The following is a 20,652-nucleotide window of genomic DNA, read 5'->3' on the forward strand; positions in this document are numbered from 1 at the left end:
ATGTTTTGGTCCACTCCAGCCAACTCCTTCTAGATCCCTGTCCTACTAAATCCCATTCCTAACTCTCTCTCTCTCTCTCTCTCACACACACACACACACACACACACACACACACACACACACACACACAGTGTTGGTGCTGCCCATAAGTGTGTGGGTCATTCACTGGAGCATGGGAAGCCTAGCAGGGGCCCAGAGACCCTCCTCCGGGAGCCAGTGATTGCCAACAGGTCCTCAGCTAGAGGCGAGCCTTGTGAGCCCCTCTCCCAGCCAGTCTGGAATTATTGGCTTGATGCCAGCAGGTAGCCACAGCTGCTGTGAGCGTGTAAGCATAAGGCTAGTCATACGTAGAAGACACTGTTTCCTGGTGATCGGTCTGAAACGTTTACAAAATCCATTAGCAACAAAAGAAGTAGTGCTGGAGCTATCCCAGGACTTAGTTTTGGATAATGCAGCAGAGTTCATAATGACAGAACCAGCATGGTACCGCCACAGGCAGACATGAAGGTAGGTCACGGCCACCTGTAGGCACATATGTGGTGCATATACATGCATGCAGGCAAAACACTGTGCATAAAATAAATGTACAAAAAAGGAAGACAGGAGGATGGGGAGGGAGAAGGAGGGAGGAGGGAGAAAGATGGCCTCTTTAACACACTGTGCTGGGAATTCTTTATGCAAACGTGTAAATGACTGGCATTAAGATATCTACTTTTCACTTCATTTTTGAATGGGCTAAAGACCTTAGCAAACTTGGAAACAATAAAATATAGGGGGAAGGATTTAGGATGCAGGTATTGGCAACAACTTGCTGAATAAACAGAGACACCTTACACATGCATGTTTATTGATCCAACACCCACAGTGGCCAAGTTATGCAATCAGCCTGGGTTTCCATCAATTAGTTTAAGAAATGTGTTATTATTTTTCCATGGACTATTACTCAGTCATAAAGAAGAATAAAACTATGTCACGTGCAGAAAGATGGAGGGAGTGGGAGGTAGTTACATTAAGCAAAGGAAGCTAGACTCAGAAGACAAACATCGAATGTCTTCTCTCAGATGCAGAATTAGGACAAGAGAATAGAGTAGGGAGAGAAGAGGGAAGAGGAAGGGACCAATGGGGGCTGAGAGAGAACCACAGGTGCAGGAAAATGATCTAAGTAGATCACACACAAGCATGAAAACGTCATAATGAGACCCATTAAAATGACAACATTTGATATTTTCAAGTTCTACTTTCAGAAAAACCCAAGCACACTTTTTTAAAGGCACAGTATAATTTATAGTGGAAAAAGAGAGACTATAACCTCCCAGTAATAATAATAATACCAGCACATCATCTAGATGGACAAGTATATAACATAGTCACAGTGTATGAGATATGTATCTAGGTGTTTTTACAAAGACAACACTCAAAAATGTCCTAAGTGTTTGAACTAAGATAGTGAATAGTGGGTGTATGTTTTACATTTTCTCTTTTCTCTACTTTGAAAGCAAATGTTTTCCTGGTGTTCAGGATGAGATCAGTTGGTAGCATTCTCTCCTAGCACTCATGAAGCCCTGGGTTTAGTCTCCAGTACCAAATAAAGTCAACCATAGTGGTGCACACCTTCAATCTGAGCACTTGGGAGGTGGAGGCAGGAGTATCAGAAGTTCATGGTCATCCTCAGGTACACAGCTCATCTGAGGCCAGCCTGGGCTTCATGAGACACTTTTTTCTTTTCAAAGAAAGTAACAAAGAGAATGTTCTATCATATAGCTATGCTGTTTTGGGAAGTTTAATGTTATTATTTTCTGACCTGTTGAGAGTAGATAGAATAAGCCTGTGTGGCTGGGGTCTTTGTGGGAGCAGAGAAAAAAATTTCCTCCACATATCCTTCTCATCCCCTCTCAAGCTCATGATGGCCACATGACTTTGAGCATAAACCTTTTCTACTCTGGTGCAAAGAAATGAGATTTTGAATTAGCAGAATTTGTTGGACTTTAAAAAGTCATTTTATTTCTTATTTTATTTTTTTAATTTTAATTTTTTTGTTTTCTCTGTGTAGTTTTGGTTCCTGTCCTGGATCTTGCTGTAGCCCAGGCTGGCCTCGAACTTACAGAGATCCGCCTGGCTCTGCCTCCCGAGTGTTGGGATTAAAGGTGTCATTTTAATTTTTTAACTGAACTAGAAAAGTATAAAGATGCACATGTTTACAGGTGTGTGTGTGAGAGAGAGGGGGGGGGATACACAAACCAGGACTTTTAGACCACTTCTTGGATAAGGATCCATGAAACAGAACTGCTAGATCCCTTGTTTGGGGAACAAGCAGACATCCTCTCATGACACAAAGGGCAGTGGGAGCAGTGAGGGGCTGCATCTATCTGTGGCCACTGGGCCCCAAGTCCTTCTGTTCCAGTCCTCCTTTCCGAAGGTACACCTGGTGCAAGGGAAGTTCAACAGGGCTGATCCCCAGCCTTGAGCAGTGCCTGGAAGTTCTCAGATCCCCTAGCTTCTACCTCATCTCTAGATACCGGGTCAGACATGCCTTCCAGAGGAACTAGGCTTTGTGAGTCACTTTTTTTAAGTTAAGATCCCTAGACTCTTTCATTTAGAATACAATGTTTCACCAAACATCCTTAGAGGAAGTGATGAAATCTAGAAAGGAAAACAAATGCTTTTTTTCTCTGGTTACTTTTTCCAGTCACTAAATAAAATTGACTTTTTTTCCGTGAGAGTTCACACTGGGTCTCTTTCCATAAGAGTCACACTGTTCAGCCCACATGTGCGGTGATATGTTACTTACTCAGTCTCCCCTCAGGAACCATGCTCACCCATAAATGCTGAACACCAGAGCTAACAGCACCCCCCTTCAGATGTGTGAAATCTGTGGTGTAAAAATGCATATTTCAGTGATATCATATTTTATAAAGTAGTGAGACTTAAACATACCAGTCAGAAAATGTTTATTAAAGGAAAATAACATTTGTCTTTATGTTTCAAAGATTCATAGCATTGATACATGATGGGGTCTTGCCCAGCATGGAGGCTCATCCTGTAACACCAACACCTGGGACTGGTGCTGATCATCACGATTTTGAAGACAGCCTGGTCTACAGAGTAAGTTCCAGCCCAACCAGGGCTACATAGTAAAAACTCGTCCAGGAAAAGGGGGGCGTCATGGAAGGGTCTGTTAGACAAACTAATTGTAAGGTTTATAAATGGAAAAGGCTAAGATTTATCAGCAAATAAAAGTTGATTCTATGTTACAAAGGACAAAAGGGGAAGGGACAAGTGTGTCGAGATGGCTCAGGGAGTAAAGGCGTCTGCCTCTACATGCACACGCACGGGGACACACAGTGAAAACATTGGAAGAGGGCAGGTCTCACTAGTAGTGGACGTGGTGCATTAATTTGTCTACTGCTGAATTTCTCCTTAGCTCACTTTCTGGCTTTTGCATCGCCTGTTGACCATGAGTGATGACCATCAAATCATATTCTGACCGATGTCATTATTTGAATATTACTTTGATATGTTGCTGCTCATAAAAGGAGGGTTTTTAATTATATATTTGTTTACTGTAGGAACATGTGGGAGTCAGAGGACAATTTGTGGGATTCAGTTCTCTCCTTGCCCCATGTATGTTTCAGGGATTAAACTCAGGTGTTGGCTTGGCAGCCAGCACCCTTCTCCACTGAAGGATGTGGGGTTTGCTGTGGGTAATTATTTATCTGATGTCTAAGTTCAGGCATCACACAATTGTCACTTCGTATTTAATTTCTTTGAATTTAAATATTTTAGAAAAAACATGCACTTTATATTCTTTCTGACTCACTCACTAAGACGGCTTAGTCAAAGACAAAAATCCAATAGGCTTCTTTTTTAATACCAGAGACAGGGTGTGGTCACTGTTATAACAAACACTTGTACTAAAATAAAGACCAGTTCTACAGTGGTTTCTACAGTGGGCTTTCACAGTCTTTTAGCTCTTTATTGATTATGAATTCTTTGACTTATGTATCACCCAAGATTCTACCTAAAACACTTCTAGTATGTGTCAAGGGCCATTCAAATATTCACTGTTGGACTTAGAAACTCCACTCTTAAAAATAGATTCTAAAGAAAGAGTTTGAAATGGGTTCATTCCTAGCACCATGCACAAAGTGAAGTGGCAAACAGTGTTAAGAAAACTTACCTCATATTACTTAAAAATGAGAGAGAGAGAGAGAGAGAGAGAGAGAGAGAGAGAAAAGAAGAAGAAGAAGAAGAAGAAGAAGAAGAAGAAGAAGAAGAAGAAAAAGAAGAAGAAGATCTTGAGAACTTATGAGGAATAGAATGGGTAATGCAGATTGAATGTTTGTGTGTGTGTGTGTGTGTGTGTGTGTGTGTGTGTGTGTGTGTGTGTGTGTGAGAGAGAGAGAGAGAGAGAGAGAACGCTAAATGCTTAGGCAAGAGTGGTTAAGAAAATTACAATTAACAGGTTGTTTACAGCATTTAAAATGATAGAGGATTATTATAGTCTAAAAATGTATTTTTGCTGACACATAAAATATATACATATCAATAATATACTATACAATGTTTTAATGTAATTTTTTAATTTAAGTAAATTTAACTCTAAAAAGTTTGTGTTGTATATAATAAATATTCTAGTATAAACAACACACAATTATAGCTATTACTTTTTGAAGTTATAGCTATGAGATTGCTTTCTTTTTTCAAGAATGGAGAAAAAAAACACTTGGAGAGTTCTTTGACTGGGTTTTATTCTGTTCCTTATCAGATTGCACGTAATACACTTTAAACTGCTTTTACACATCTTCTTAAGCCTCGGGTGCTCTTACAGCACGTGGCCTTCACTCTCACTCCCCACAGGCATCTGTGAAGACAGGACATTAAAGGACTTTCCCAGCCCCACTCTGCAGTGCAGGCTGATGGTCTTGACTTCCTGGTGGAAAAAAGCTGGCAAAGTTGAGCTAGCTTGCCCAGGGTCACTGGTTGGTTTTGGGAGACTAGAGACTGATAATCACATCTGCCTTCAAAAGGCATGAAGTCTTTCCCCCTTCTCATAATGTTTCTGAGCTACTCCAGAGAGGCACACAGTACCAGAATGCATGCTGGGAGTGCGAGCAGCTCCACTCTTCTCAAGCCCTCTGGCAGAGCATAAACAGCAGTAGATCTTAGGGAAAAAATTAGCAGTGATGAATAATATCATCTCATTACTTTTCTTTATGTCTCAAATCTTTTGTTGTTTGAAACTAAGTCTAAATTTTTACTTGTGGCCCTCCTGCCTCAGCCCCCTGTGCACCGAAGTGATTCTGGGAGCCAGATCCTCACCGTCTTTATTATCAATAGATATGAGATGTTCTTTCAGACAAACAGTAGTCTGGCCAGACGTCTGAAATGTTTGGAAGACTAAATCATTTGGCATTAGGCATCTGCAGGCACATTATTAATGTTACTTTGTAAAAAGTCAGTAAATTGCTTGAAAAAGTAGTAAATGTATTTTTCAAGTACCTTTTGTTCTCCATTTAGATCTCCGTTTCTGAGGGAAGATGAAGGAATCCCCTCCCTCCCTCCGTGTGTGTGTGTGTGTGTGTGTGTGTGTGTGTGTGTGTGTGTGTGTGTGTGTGTGTGAGAGAGAGAGAGAGAGAGAGAGAGAGAGAGAGAGAGAGAGAGAGAGAGAAGCTCGTGGCAGGTTGATACTTTCTTAACCTTCTGTTTAGTATAAAATAAGCAAGAGGTGATTGTGACATTGTAACATCACAGACAGGTCTGGCTCCCAGTAAACCCCTTCATTTCTCTGGGTCCCTTCTCCCTGCCTTCCTCCTATGCTCCCCAAGTGTGGGTATCCTTATCTTAACACACACACCTCAGAGGCATCCTTTCCTCACAAATGTTAACTGCTTTAATGTGTATTTAGATTAATCATACAACTATGCGGCTGATTCAATGCCACCTGCCTCCTACCCGCTCCAGAGAACCCCTGCCCCAGCTCCCAGTTTTATTTGCAAGTCAGAAATCCCAGGAGGCTACTGACAGCAAATGGAAAGTAAGGCCCCCAGGTTAGTCAAGGCAATGGCTTCAGTGTGGCTTGGGGTGCTAGTGAGCCTTCCTGGATCCACCAGCAGCACGAAGTAACTAAGTAACTAAGCTGCTGACTAGTCACAGAGCCTGGCTGGGAAAATTTGACTTTGCGCTTGCTTCTAGGAAAAAACAGTTTCACCATTTTTTTTTTTTTTTTGGTAATTTGATTAATAACAAATTCAATTTTGTCACATTTGTCATTTTCTTCTAAAATGTTGATTTTCCATTGTCAAAAATAATACAAGATAACAAGGGAAAGATTTGCTTTGGAACGGCTCTGAGATATTCACAACAGGACAAAGCATGCAAGAAGTAAAGTATTACTATATGCCTGATTTCCCTTTATCTAACTCAGTACGTGTGGCCCTTCTAAGCTAGCATACCTCTGCATTCACCTATAAAGAAAGGGTGTGTTGAGCATGCTGTACCTGAGGGCAGCTTAGCAGACAGGATGTGTGTCCTAGTAGATAGCAACGATACAGGCCCAGGAGGTAGATAAGATGCCCAGTTTGTTAAAACACGGGAAGTAATGCTATGCTAACCAAACATTTCCCACATTTTACAGTGAAAATATCACTTTTTTTCCCTATGGAAAGGGCTTTTTTGGGGCTGGGGATTTAGCTCAGTGGCAGAGCGCTTGCCTAGCAAGCTCAAGGCCCTGGGTTCAGTCCTCACCTCTGGAAAAAAAAAAAAATTAAAAAAAGAAAAGAAAAGAAAAGAAAGGTCTTTTTTTCCTTATAACAATTTTGGATTAATCTAAAATCTGATAGTTATAGAACAGGGTTAGTTCATGGTCACGTGCTTGGCAAAAGAACCGACAAGACAAACGCGTGAACATATTTTGGTTGGTTTTTGCAAGATCTGCGGGACACCTTTAGCCCTCCCGCGTCTCATTGCAGAATTATAGTGCACGAAATAGCGCTCAAGCGGCTTCACCTCTGCAAGAGAGGAGGGGGTGAAGGCACCGAGTGTGCACTGTGCACATACTACCACACAACATAATATACAGTCTCAAGTGGCTGTATTTTATTTTTTTTACTTTCAGAATAGTGAAGTTGGAGCACCCCGCCTCCCCGCGCCATCAATAGTGTTAATTAACTCCACGCCTCCATTGGCATTGTTCTGAAGTCCTCACTTTGCAATCACCGTCGGGGCTGTCCTTTCGGGACAGTGTCCCCCAGGCTGCGGCCCCAGGAGCCAAATCAGTTTCCTCCCCCTCCAGCCTGGGCCCCGCAGGGAGGGCTCAGGCGAGCCGCGGCCCCCCGCACCGCCTTTAATTTCGCAGCTCCGACCACCGGAAGCTAGCGCCAGGCGGGGGCCGGGGCGGGGAGGACGCGCCCACCGATGCCACCGGCGCCCGCGGGACGCGCCGCCAGCCCGGCCCTTCTTCGCCGGCCCGGCGCTCGCCCACCTCTTCCAAATTTAACCGTTACCTAAATCCGAAGGGAAATGAGCAAACCTCTGGGATTGGGTGTCAAGGTATTTTCAGCTTCGTTGGGCGTATTTATCCTCAAGTGTTTCCATAACAAGCTATTTCGGGGCGCCGCGCAGGTTTCGCTCTGCGGACGCGGTGGCCACCAGCCGGGCTCCAGGCCGGCGGCACCGGGGTCCGGTGATTCACGGCCGCGATCCGGGGGCGACGTTGCCCAAGCAGGCGACAGGGTTGGGGTGCCCACAGCCAGAGGGCCAGGGAGACCCAGTGCGAGCCGAGGGATCCCAGCGCCCTCCGCTCCCGTCAATCTGTGTCCTGAATCTGTGACTTCTCGCTGCGGAAGTCTCCAGGAGCCAAGAATACTTCGATTTTCTTTCTAGTTATTTCTGGTGCTGGGTACTCAGACCTCTCGGGTCCTCCACAGATTACCCCTGGCCCCACAGACAAACAAATGGCGAGGGCTGCGCAGGGGTGCCCAGGAAGCTCCCCGCAAGAATACTCCCCCCCGCCCCCCGTCGCCTCCTGACCCCTTGCGCAAAGGAGGCTCGTGGCCCGGCGCCCCACTGGGGGATGGGGATTGGTCTGAGAGGGCTAGCGAGCGCCTCTAACGCTCAGGAAGTGAAGTTTGTGGTTTTGGGGGCTGAGCTCGGAAGGAGATTAAAAAAAAAAAAAAAAAAGTCAGAAAGACAGATCAGTCTCTCCCGAAAGCAAGATTCAGTTTGCACACTCTCAGAGCCCGGTGCCCGCGCCCTGACCCCGCAGGTAGGTTTGCTGAACCGCTGTGCCTCCTGCCCAGGCGGGGGTGGACTGGTACACTGTGGGGACGTCCCGAGGGCGCTGGCGGGTCCCCACCTGCTGCAGAGCTCCGGGGGCTGGGTTCTGAAACCACCAAACCCGTGGAGGGAAGGATCTGGAATAGGGGCGCACGGTGTGGAAGCTAGATAGGGCATCCACGTGGGAAGGGACCATCTGGTGGGCATGTGGCGGCAGCTGGGCTCTGGAAGCCAGGCTCCTGAGCGCCTTGCCTTCAGGTCCCTAATTCCCGGCCTCAGATGACCAGGGGAAGCCTGGCGGGCCGCGGTGCCAGGAGCGTGCCGCCCCGCCCCCTGGGCGCCAGCTGCAGCACGCGGTTGCCTTCCCACGCGCTGGGCCTTGGGCCTCGCCATCCCCCCTACCCCTCCTACCCGGAACCAGCAAAGCCCTCCAGGGTGCTAGAGGGGCGTAGGTTTGTGGCTGGAGCGGGGACGTGTCTACCGTGTCCTGCGTGGTTGCTGACGCGCAGACCCAGCGCGGGATCACACAGCCCTTCTGCTTCCCACGGGTCTTGTTCCTGGCCAGCGCGGGCCTGAGCGTCACCGAGGCCCCCAGGAGCCCTGCTCCTGTTTTCCTTCTCTTCATGCTTTGCTCTGAGAACGGTCCTTTGATTGGAGCGTCTGGCTGTACCGTCAGTCAAGGGGGTGCAGGAAAATTCGAAGCGGCAGAGCCCGGGTCCTGGAACCTGACCAAGGAGTGTGACAGGCTTGCCCCAAGGTCCTCTGGAGTCTAGGTCTCTAGCAGCCCTTCCCAGCATACTTTTCTCCCGACTCCTCGGGGAAGACCACACACTAGGGGTGGGGATCTGGAGCGGGGATCCCTAGACTCCCTTGGAGTGGGGATGTCAGGTGTGTTCTGTGCCATTCCATGGGAGCGAAGCGGCTCGGGTCCCGCCGTCTAAACCGCACGAAGCCCAAGGACCAGAGGCGGACATCAGCCTGGACTTCCCCGTGCCCTGGTCTCTGAGCTCCCCCAAGCCCCCCCCCCCCCCGCAGCCGTTCAGGCGGGCTTGGGAATCGACCCCCCCATCGCCTTGGACCTTGGAGGCAGGCAGATTCGTTTAACTGAGGCCTCCTCGGGGTCGGGGGCCCCCAGAGCCGACCTGGAGCTGGGACGCAGTGGCAGCCCCGCCTCCCGCCCGGGGTCAGGTTTCGACCCGAGATTAGGTGAACTGATTGGGGGTTCCTGAGAGCGACGCCAGCTCTCAGTCGTGCTGGCTGGCGGACCCCGGCCTCCTGGCCACTGCTCGCTCGCGCGCGCTCCGGTTTCCTCTTGCCCGCTCCCTAAATTACCGTTGATGCTCTACGGATTTGGGGCGCCGCAGGACTGGCAGTCTGTGCACACGCAGTTCAGACTCAACGTCCCTAGGACAAGATAACTGGTGAGCGGATCGAAAAATGCTTCTTCCCGGGACCTGGTGGCCCAGGCGAGGCCTACGGGGTCTGGGGTGTTTCACAGCGGTCGCTCCCCGGCCAGTGCCCGCACCACCGCACCACCGCTGGTTTGGAGGCTAACTTTTTCCAGTGGGCGTTTCTCCTGGGCCAAGTGTTGGTCCTTTGCCCCCCCCCCCCCCACTTTCCTGTCCCTCCGGCTTCCTGCCTCTCTCCTCCAGCCTCGGCTGCACACAGTCCTTCAGTCCTGCCTAGTACGCCCCTCTTTCGCTTCTGTTTGTCCCGGGGCTCCTGGAGGTCTTGGCTCCGTGCCGCTTCCGGGTGCCAACCACCGAGGCCACCTTACCGCCCAAACTAAACTGATCCAGGCGCTGCCCGCAGCCCAGGAGGGCCCCGGCGGGCATTGCAGGGTTGCGTTGGGATAACGGACCAGTTGCGGACTACCGAGAGCCAAGGGAGAGCTTTGCTAGGGCAGGGGAGGGGCTGGGGCGTGGGCAGGGCCGAGCCAAGGGACCCGAGCCAGAGCCGGGGGGTGGGGTGGGGTGGGGTGCGGTGGGGGGACAGGTTTTACCAGCGAGCCGCGGCAGTGGCAGCGGAGGCCGGGACTCGCCGCCACCTGTCCGAGTGCCACCTGGTGAGCGCGGCGCCGGGGGGCCGAGCCCCTCCTCCCGCGGGCCTCCCTCTCTTCTCCCGGGCCCCGTCCGTCCTCTCCCTTGGCTGGGTGCGGTCTACAGCCGCCGTCGGTGGCGACCCGCATTTCCACCGCTTCTGCCCTCCTCCTCCTCCTCTCAGAGTCAGCCCGGGCCGAGCGCGGGTCCCAAACGTCCCTCCAGCCGCCGGCCACCATGCCGCGCTCCTTCCTGGTCAAGAGCAAGAAGGCGCACAGCTACCACCAACCGCGATCCCCGGGGCCGGACTACTCGCTCCGCCTGGAGACGGTGCCCGCGCCCGGCAGAGCAGGTGCGAGGCGCGCAGGGGCCGGGAGGGGCGGCTGCCACCTCGCTCCCTAGGACCAGGGGAGGCTGCCCCGGCCCTCGGGTGCCCGGGGCTTGTTTCCTCGCGTGGCTCTGCCGAGCTTGCCCGAGGCGCCGGCGCCTTTCATCCGCCGCCCTTGAATGTGGGAGGGTCGCGGCTGGGTCCCGGTGGACGGAGGAGGAGGCCGCGGCTCCAGGGCGGACCGGCTTGAGCTCAGCCGGCCTTGGGTTTACTCCTCTCCCGACTCCTGCCCGCAGACGACCCTGTGAACGCAGGCCAAGCGAAGGCCGAGCCCCGAGACCGTTCGTCCCCCGACTCTCAGCTAGCCGAAGCTCACGACAAAGCCTCCGCGTCGCCCACCAGCTGCGAAGGCAGCGTTTGTGACCCGAGCTCCGAGTTCGAGGACTTCTGGAGGCCTCCTTCTCCCTCGGTGTCCCCGGGTAAGGACCCCCGTTTGTGAGGTCTTGGGGCAGAGATCGGGGACCCCCCGCAGCGCAGTGGGGAGCCCGCCAAAGAGAAGCCTGGTTAGGGAGCCGGGTCCTACGAGGACGGGGGGCTTCCAGCCTCTCTGTGCGGGACCCCTCGCCCTAAGTGTCCTCCGCTTCCTTCCGAGGCTGTTGGCTCCAGGCTGGGCCCTTAATTCGTTTGCCTGGAACTGACAGGTGCGACAAAAGAGCCGGTCGGTCCTCTCATCTGGCTGGCATTTCTTTTTCTGACCAGAATTCATTGTTCAGAAGGTGTCAGAGCCCAGAATCCAGGACGCAGGCACGAATAACCTCAAACAGGGCACCTGGGCAGTCTGAGCCGGACAGAGCTGGGTGCCACACTGGAGAGCGAGGTTGCTGAGGGAAATCTCAGCCCGTTGGCTCAGTTTTGAAAGTTTCATCTCCCCTCCCCCCCACCTTTCTGCTTAAAAAGTCCAAGAAGGGGCCAGCGTACACATACACGGGTTCATTTCCAGGGAGCAACCGAGCTTCCTGCAAACCACGTGACTAGGGTTAAGTAGGAAGGAGTGTCTCGGGTCCGGGTAAAAGTAAGAGAGGAGCAGATCAATCCAAATTCTGCCAAGAGCTGGTTATTATTTTTAGGTCATGGTACTGGTTTTAAAAGATAGCTCATCCATCCCCGCAAGCAAAGGGTTCTTCCTGGCAGCGTGTGACCAGCGGTCCCGCAAGCCCGAATGGAGTGTGCGGGTGCATTTACTCATATGTATCCAGTACCCAGTTTTAGCACCATTCACGTGTGTGGGGCTGGGGGGTGGGAGTTCTCCTGAAGGTGGCGGCTAACTCTTAACTGTAAAATGTTTTTTTATCAGAAATGTCTCAGGGATGGGCGTACTTGGAGCCTTGTCTGCTGCCCCTTGCTAGCCACATTAAACAACTTCACGGCTTTGAGAGTTTAAGCCGGTCTAGTTTGTTCGGTCTGATACTTCTAGACAGCCTCGGACCAAAGTTTTGTGGGTTTCCCCCTCTTCTTCATTTATAGCAAAAAGGAAAAAAAGGATTGAGTGGGGGACTTGAAGGGATCTAGAAGCAGGACCCTCGGCCTAAGTTCTAGGCGTCTTTCCCAACAGGACTGGCAGGTAGCTGGAGGACGGGGCTCCAGCCAGAGAACCATCATCACAACGAACTGACCCATCTTCTCACCCTCTGTCATTTTAAGCATCCCTTTGCTGCCCTGCCACTGGCCGGGGAGGCCCCGCGGGCCGCCCTGAGTTTTACTACCCAGGGTGTCCGGGGTACTTAGCGTTCTAACCGTCTAGGAGCCTGACAGTAGTGACCAGGCAGGGCGGCCTCCGCCCAGCAACCTCGAACCTCACCCGACGGCCCCCTGTGCCTCCGCAGCCTCGGAGAAGTCGCTGTGCCGGTCCCTGGACGAAGCTCAGTCCTACACCCTGCCGTTCAAGCCCTACGCGTGGAGCGGCCTGGCGGGGTCCGACCTGAGGCACCTGGTGCAGAGCTACCGGCAGTGCACCGCCCTGGAGCGCAGCGCCGGCCTGAGCCTCTTCTGCGAGCGCGCCGCCGACCCGGGACACCCGGCCCCGCTGTACGGCCCCGAGCCCGCGGCGGGCGCAGCCGGTGCGGGCCCACCCGGCAGCTGCGGCGCGGCAGGCGGAGCCACCAGCGGCGCGGGCCTGGGGCTCTACGGAGACTTCGGGCCTGCGGCGGCCGGGGTGTACGAACGGCCGAGCGCAGCAGGCGGCCGGCTGTACCAAGATCGCGGCCACGAGATCCACGCGGACAAGAGCGTGGGCGTCAAGGTGGAGTCCGAGCTGCTGTGCACCCGCCTGCTGCTGGGCGGCGGCTCCTACAAATGCATCAAATGCAGCAAGGTGAGGCTCCCGCGCGCCCCTGGCCCCGTCAGCCCTGCGCCCGCCTCCCCAGCCCGTGGCCCTGCAGCGTCCACACCCCGAGACACCCCCCCCCCCCCTCAGCGGCCTTCTCCCTGGCCCCCACTCGCCCCCAGGTGTTCTCCACCCCGCACGGGCTGGAGGTGCACGTGCGCCGGTCCCACAGCGGCACGAGGCCATTTGCGTGCGAGATGTGCGGCAAGACCTTCGGGCACGCGGTGAGCCTGGAGCAGCACAAGGCTGTGCACTCTCAGGTAAGCTGGGCCCTGGGGGCCTGAACGCTGCAGTGGGGGACCTTCCAGCCTGAACGCTGCAGTGGGGACCTCCCAGCTGGTCTCCAGTGTAGCACCAGCCACGTTCCCATTGCCTCCGGACTCCTCTGCTGCCCCTTCTGCTTGCCCTGATGTAGGTGCCCGGAGAAACTTGGGTGATACAGGGCCCGGGGTTGCAGCAGTCTTAGACTGTGGTGTCCCACCGCTGTGAGCCTCCAGAGGTGGAGTTGTGTTGGGCATGAGGAAGGTTTGCTGGACCACTGTTTGCTGCTCATGCATTGGCTTTACTGTTTATGTCCTCATCATCCTCTCTGACTGGCAAGGAAGGGTCTCAGCTCACATACAACGTCCAGTGTGCGTGCTAGTCGTTCATTCGTTCGTTTATAAGTAACTGTCCAAAGCTTCAGGCACCTGAGAATCATGTAGCACGCGAGGTCCTTGACGGATGCGTGTATGGTGATTAAAGACAAGACAAATACTGCCCAAGTGCCTGTGACAACAGGCCATCTCCTCCAAAACCCAGGGTGACTAGGGGGGCATCTTCAGTGGCTTAAGGTCCTGCTGAGGAGGGTGAAGAAATCTGCCAATGGGTGTCAAAAATGCAGGGTGGAGCTATGCCTTTGCCCTGGGGTGTGGAGGGTTGTGGCTGAAAAGTGTTTTGGTAGAAAACGTGTTAATAAGTAGGTGCTGAAGGATGGGTGGCGACCGAAACTAAATGGAGGGAGGGAGAATCAGAGGACTCCTGGCTTTGAGAGGTTTGTCCGTGGTAATGAGGTCAGCAACTGCAGAGAGGGCAATGCATTTCTCTCTCCCTTCCTTCCCCTCTACAGGAACGCAGCTTTGACTGCAAGATCTGCGGCAAGAGCTTCAAGAGGTCGTCCACGCTGTCCACACATCTGCTCATCCACTCGGACACCAGGCCCTACCCCTGTCAGTACTGTGGCAAGAGGTTCCACCAGAAGTCAGACATGAAGAAACACACCTTCATCCACACAGGTGACTCGAAGGGCCTGGGCTCCTAGGAGACGCTTGGAGACCAGCACGGCCCCCCTCTGATATTCTGGCTCCAGCCAGTGGTAGATGAGTGCCCCCCCTCCCGCCCCCATTGGTTTGGCATTGGGTCTGAAGGAGTATCTTCCTCTATGTTAACAGCTTTGCTGCATCAAGCCCTCCCAGAAGGTCACTGTCAATGTTTACCAGAGCTGTGGGGATTCATGTACAGCATCTACTCGCCATTTTTATAAGAGCTTGCTTTGTTTGGGTAGAAAAAGAAAGGCAAATGCTACCAAGTTTTCTACCAAGTCTGTGTTGACAACTCTAAGAGACAGGAACTGTTCTTTAGCCCCATTTTAGAGATGAGGAAATCAAGGCACTGAAGGATCGTATAACTTATCCAGGGTCACCTGAGGCTCAAGTCCAGGTCTGTTGGTCTGAGCTCTCAAATGTATATAGTCTTGACTTGTTATATTAGACTTTAGTTGTGGGTGTTGGCTAATATGGGAAACGTCCGTTATTTGTTGTTCTTTTCAAAACATTAACAATTGTGTTCCCTAATGGTGACAGTTCCTCAGCTATTATAATGCTTTAAAATAACCAAAGGTTTCAGAGTGTCCATTCCCTTTGGCCTTTTCCTGTAGCTCCATAAAGTAAAATGAGGTCCTTTTTTTTTTTAAGCTGAGGATTGAACCCAGGGCCTTGTGTTTGCTAGGCAAGCACTTTACCACTGAGCTAAATCCTCAACCCATGAGGTGTTTTTATTGTCCAGACATCCAGTGATCTATCCAAGTCAGTTTGAGTACATTTCAATGCTCTAGCTTTCGGCCTGGGCTCCTTCCTTAACACTTCAGGTGCAGATGGGCACATTTAATGCAGAGGCTTGTGAACTAAAGTGATTCTTCTGCACTAAGAACATTTCCTGTCTGCATGACAGTTACATGAGACCATATCTCTGACTTTACCGAAGGACACGAACATTCCTTTAAATCAAATCACAGCTGGGCGTGGTGGCACACGGGAGGTAGAGAGACAGGCAGATCTCTGGACATGGAGACGAGCCCTGGCTTCATAATGAACTGTAGGGCAGCTAGGGCTTTTATAGTAATATCCTGTGTTTTATAAAGATCAGTAAGCAGCTGGGAGGTGGTGTTGAATGCCTTTATCCCAGCACTTGGGAGGCAGAGGCAGGCAGATCTCAGTGATTTCAAGGCCAGCCTGGTCTATAGACTGAGTTCCAGAACAGCCAAGATTGTTACACAGAGAAACCCTGTCTCAAAAATCCTAAAACAAAAACTGTAAATAAATACATAAAAAATAAAATATCACAGTGCCTTCCAGGAACCCACAATCAATGTTTGTAAACATTTGTGGACAATGCAGACATTTGTATCAGAAAACTCAGGAAAAGTCCCCTTTGATCATGTCTCCTGTCCCCAAATTCCATTCATTAGTTATTTAAGACACATCAAAATGCGACTAGAATCTTGACTGAATGGCACATTTAAGCCTTTAATTAAACATTTGTATTATGGCTAGCTTCATCTCTCAAATATGTTTGATTCCAGAGGGACAGGGTAAGTTTTGTTGGGTGAGGTTTTATCAGGAAATCTTAAGTATGAAGAGAGAGGGAAGAAGAACACAGAGGAGGTTCCTTAAAAACAAGCAGACAGACAGACAGACAGACATTTTTTGTGTTTGTTTGTTTGTTTGTTTTATCCCAAGGCCAACTCCCAACCATAAAGCCATGAGGGGACTGTTTGGTAATGTGTTCATTTACCCCAAGTTTAACCAGTGCAGAAGTCAGGCAAAGACAAAAGCTGTTGGTTTTCTTCCTTTGACCTATCTTTAAAATTTCCCCCTCTGGTGCCTGTTATCTACTGATGTGTAGTGAAGAGTTGTTGGTATATTGAGAATCCTGTGATTTAAAACCTCGAAAAAAAGGAAGAAAGTGAAAGGCAGAAAAGAATACACAATCATAAGAAATGATTTGTGGCTCTACTGTGGCTTTTAGAAAATTAAGACATTGGACAAACCTGTGTTCTTCAAGAGCAAGAAAGAAGACAGCTTCACTGGCCACACAAAACAACACCCACTTGGAAACTAAGATTTGAAAGCTTCCTCTGACGAAAGCAGTCATAGGGTCTGTAGGGCAGCCCCTCCCACCTCCTGCCGAACATCTGCTGGGGGCCCTGTGCTTCTAAAAGTCTGGCGGGCATGTCCTCCGGGGCGGATTCAGCTGGGGAGGGCACGTGGCCTTTTGCTCAGTTTCCGTTTAGCAGGAAACCGTTTGAGAGTTTTGGCTGGGAGCCTCCACTCAAAAAGTCTCCCTTCCACCTGGTGCGCCCGTGTTTTACGGGTACCGAGATGCAGGCCAGGAGTTGGTTCATGTTGTAGCCCAGCACCCCCCAACGTCTTGAAGGTTTTTAGCCAGCTGCTAGCAAGAGCGTGTGGGTAGCAACGGGTCCCTCCCAGCCTTATCATAGGCTCTTACTTCCTGCCCTTGGTCCTTCCATCCCTGCAGGTGAGAAGCCCCACAAATGCCAGGTGTGTGGCAAAGCATTCAGTCAGAGCTCCAACCTCATCACCCACAGCAGGAAGCACACGGGTTTCAAGCCCTTTGGCTGTGACCTGTGTGGAAAGGGCTTCCAGAGGAAGGTGGACCTCAGGAGGCACCGGGAGACGCAGCACGGACTCAAATGAGCCACTCGGTCACCTGCGTGACGCCGACGCCAGCTGTGAACACTACTGCGGAGGATGCCTTTCCTGCCTGCCTGCAGCCCCTTCTCAGCCCCCGAGTCCAGTGTGCAAAGCTCACTATGGCTAGCCCCCTTCCCCTTCCTTCCCAAAGCTGCTGGAGGAGATGAACTCTCTTTTCAAAGGTCAGCCCAGAGTGGGAACCACAGCATTTGTCTGGGCCTTGGGCTTCCCTACAGCTGAAGATGGGGATCAAATGTAATCTGTCCTTCCCAGCCCTTCCCTTTTCTGCCCTATCTCACAGGCAGGAAAGAACTCTGGGCAGCTGCTAAAAGCAGGCATCATCTCTTCAACTTTGGACACTGGCTGACGCTTTATTTAGAAAGAATGAGCATTACTCTTCTTCAGGGGAGCCCGCTGACCCCTTTCCTCTCTTCAGACACTGGTTTAGGGAAGGGGCTGCATTCCTTTGAGATCACCATCGAGCTTGTCAGAAGGTGGACTTGGTGAGGAGAGGGAGTCAGCGGTCCTCTGTGGTGCCATCAGAGGAGGTGGGACTGTGTGTCAGTTCCTGGGGACAAGCTGGCCTTCGTTTACTCAGCAAGTGTTTATTGACCACAAGTTATCAGAGTAAGGAGCCATGCCAGGTACTAGGGAGCCAGAGATTAAAGTCACCGCCCCTGCTCCTCAAAATCTTTAAAGTCACTGCCCTTGACCCTCAAAAACTATCAGTGGGACCTCAAAGTAGCTAGAGCCTGGGTCTCCTCTGCCAAGAGGGTTCTGAAAAGGCCAGACAAATATTCAGACTTCCTTTTTGACATGTTTGGAGCTTTTCAAGTGTAAACAAAGAGCAACTGGAGGGTTATTTCAAAAATTCATGAGCAAATCCAGTTTTTATTAAGTGGATATTTTATAAGATGCCTGGGCTGGTAGGTGTGGGGCAGAGGCTACGACCTCAACTCCTGCTTCTGTGGACCATCTAGGAAAAAAGCATTTCTACTGAGAAGGTTGTAAATATTTCTAAGTCTTCTTGAGTGCATTATGTATGTTAGATCATATTTATTAGAATATTGTTTTAACTTAATAAAATATTAAGACTATTAAAAATTGCCTTTCTTTAGGCCAGGAATTCAGGGGAAGGACACTGGTGTTTTTATTTTTTTCCCGTGGGGGAAGCTGGGGCTGGAGGGCTGCTGAGGAATAGCAAAGAGTAGACACCGGTTGCTCCAGTTTCCATATTTCCCCCTTTCCTTTATGCCTCACAGATACTTATTTCTTTTAAAAGAAGATTTATTTTTATTATTTTAAATTGTGTGTCATTGTGCATGGATACGTAGACATGAGTGAGCATGCCCACTGAGGCTAGAGAGGGCATTGAATCTCTTAGGACCGGAGTAGTTATGAGTGGTTTTAAGTTGCCAGACTTAGGTGCTAAGAACCAAACTCAGGTCCTCTGGAAGAGCAGGAAGCATTCTAACCTGCTGAGCTAGCTCTCCAGCCCCCCAATCAGTCAGTCAATCAATCAATCAATCAACTTTTCTCTCTTTTTTTGAAGCAAGGTCTCATTTTATATCTATTTAGTAAACTCATAGAGATTTGTCTGCCTCCTAAGTGCTGGGATCAAAGGTGTGTACCACTTTATTTGGCTACTATGTTTTAAATTAAAACTTAGGAGATGTGTAAAACTCAACTCCTAGCCATGCAGAGTACTGGATAGTCTCATAGGGACATCAGTTCTCCCCTCTGAGAATTTCACTTAAAGAAAATAGGACATAGGATCCTAGACGAAAAATCATAGGCCTTTGATTTAGACATGAGTGTTTTAAAAATGTTTTTTGTGTTGTGTCTGTGTGTGTGTTATAAATGTATGCACATGAGTATACAGGTGCCTGAGGTGGCCAGAGAAGGATGTCAGAGCTCTTAAGGCTGGAGTTATAAGCAGTTGTGAACTGTCTGGCATGGGTACTGGGCCCAACTCAGGTGCTCTGCAGGAGCAGCAAGCGCTCTAACTTGGGAGCTACCTTTTCGGCCCAGATTTGAGTCTCACTGGTGCATCCTGTGACTTGGCAAATGTTTTCACTTCCTAGTTTCCTCGACCATGAAACATAGCTGTGGTCCTACCACACCAACCTAATTCTGACTACTCAGATTCCATGGAGACTGGAGAGGAGAGGGAGAGAGAGGGAGGAAGGAAAGGAGGAGAGAGAGATAAAGATTGATTGGCTGACTGCTGTGTCGAAGGCAAATTACAAACCTAAAATGTGTGAGGAAGAGCGAAATGGGGATCTGGGTTTGTCTTAGGGTTACTGTTGCCATGATGAAACACCATGAATAAAAGCAACTCGTGGAGGGAAGGGCTTGTTTGTTTATTTGGCTTACATATCCCAAGCTATATTACATCGAGGAATGAGATGATGCAGAGGCCTTGGAGGAGCGCTGCTTCCTGGCTTGCCCATCATGGCTTGTTCAGCCTGCCTTGTAGATTCTAGAACAACAAGCCTAGGGCTGAGACATCCTCCATCAATCACCAACTAAAAGAATGCATCACAGGCTTGCCCACAGCCAGATCTTATGAAGGCATTTTCTCCATTGAGATTCCCTCCTCTGAGGTAACTCCCACTTGTGTCATGTTGACATAAAACTAGCCAGCAGAGGTTACTCTGTCTCTATCCCATCAGTAGGTCCTTTAAAAGACTGAAACCAGAGTAAGGTCCTGACCTTCCTACTACCTGTGCTCTGGCATCTTCCAGCTAGAGTGTTTGCCCGTGTGGCCGCGTGGTCCTGGGGAACCACCAGCACTGTCCATTTCCATTCAATTTCCCACATGTCAACTGAGTACCCAGCATGTGTTTGGAGACACAGCAGTGAGGACAAGTCCCATGGAGCTTCATTTAGCACTGATGGAAAGCCACTTGCTTCCTCCTGCAGCCAGGAATTACACAGGACTTTCTAAGTGGGGTTCAAGGGTCTTTGGTGCTGCTTCTCCTGGATCTAAGTCCTTGGCCATCCTTGTTTGTTTCCAAGACCGAGTCTTTCTGTGTGGGTTTACTCTAATTCAAAGTTTACTCCTGTGTGAGGTTTGAGAAGGTAGCTTCTCAGAAACTGTGGGTGATGAAGAGTCCAAGGGTGGGGGAGGCAAAGTCCTTATTGAGTGAAGATAAGAAGATATCTTGCTCACAAGTCAGAGTGTACACTGGTCTGTTAGTTCCAACCTGATTGGAAAGTAAAATTATAATGAAGGGGAGTGGAACTGATTGAAACCTATGACATTTGGAATATTTGCTGCACTTTTATTATTTTCCATGTTTATGCTATTAGGGGATGTTCTCTCTCGTTTTTGTTTGTTTGCTTTGAGACAGGGTCTTTCTAGGTAACACAGGCTGAGCTTGAACTGGCAATTCCTCTGCCTTAGCTCCTCAAGGAGCTGGGATAACAGGTATGTTCCACGATGCTTAGCCTAGAAATTATAATTTTGATGTTAAATATGTGCTTTTTTTCCCACTGGGAAAATACTTATCTCAATATCCCTCAGTTTAGAATCAAAACAAATTACTGTGCCAGTTGCCCTGTGAAATTTGAAGATTGCAAATATCTCTCTTAATGTTATTACTTGGCACCATTAAAAATGGATTGTGAATATTCCATGTCACATTATTCATG

General features: G+C 50.0%; 1 protein-coding gene across 1 annotated transcript; it reads left to right on the forward strand.

Moving 5' to 3' along the window:
* The first annotated feature begins 8,479 nt into the window (after positions 1 to 8,479).
* Gfi1 (growth factor independent 1 transcriptional repressor) lies at positions 8,480 to 16,998 on the forward strand. The gene is given in 8 exon segments (XM_036200189.1): positions 8,480 to 8,503; positions 8,505 to 8,630; positions 10,500 to 10,665; positions 10,938 to 11,120; positions 12,525 to 13,012; positions 13,147 to 13,284; positions 14,133 to 14,298; positions 16,820 to 16,998. Coding segments are annotated over 8 exon segments (1,470 nt in total).
* Positions 16,999 to 20,652: the final 3,654 nt, after the last annotated feature.

Source organism: Onychomys torridus, chromosome 10, assembly GCF_903995425.1.
Source record: "Onychomys torridus chromosome 10, mOncTor1.1, whole genome shotgun sequence".
Classification (NCBI taxonomy): Eukaryota; Metazoa; Chordata; class Mammalia; order Rodentia; family Cricetidae; genus Onychomys; species Onychomys torridus.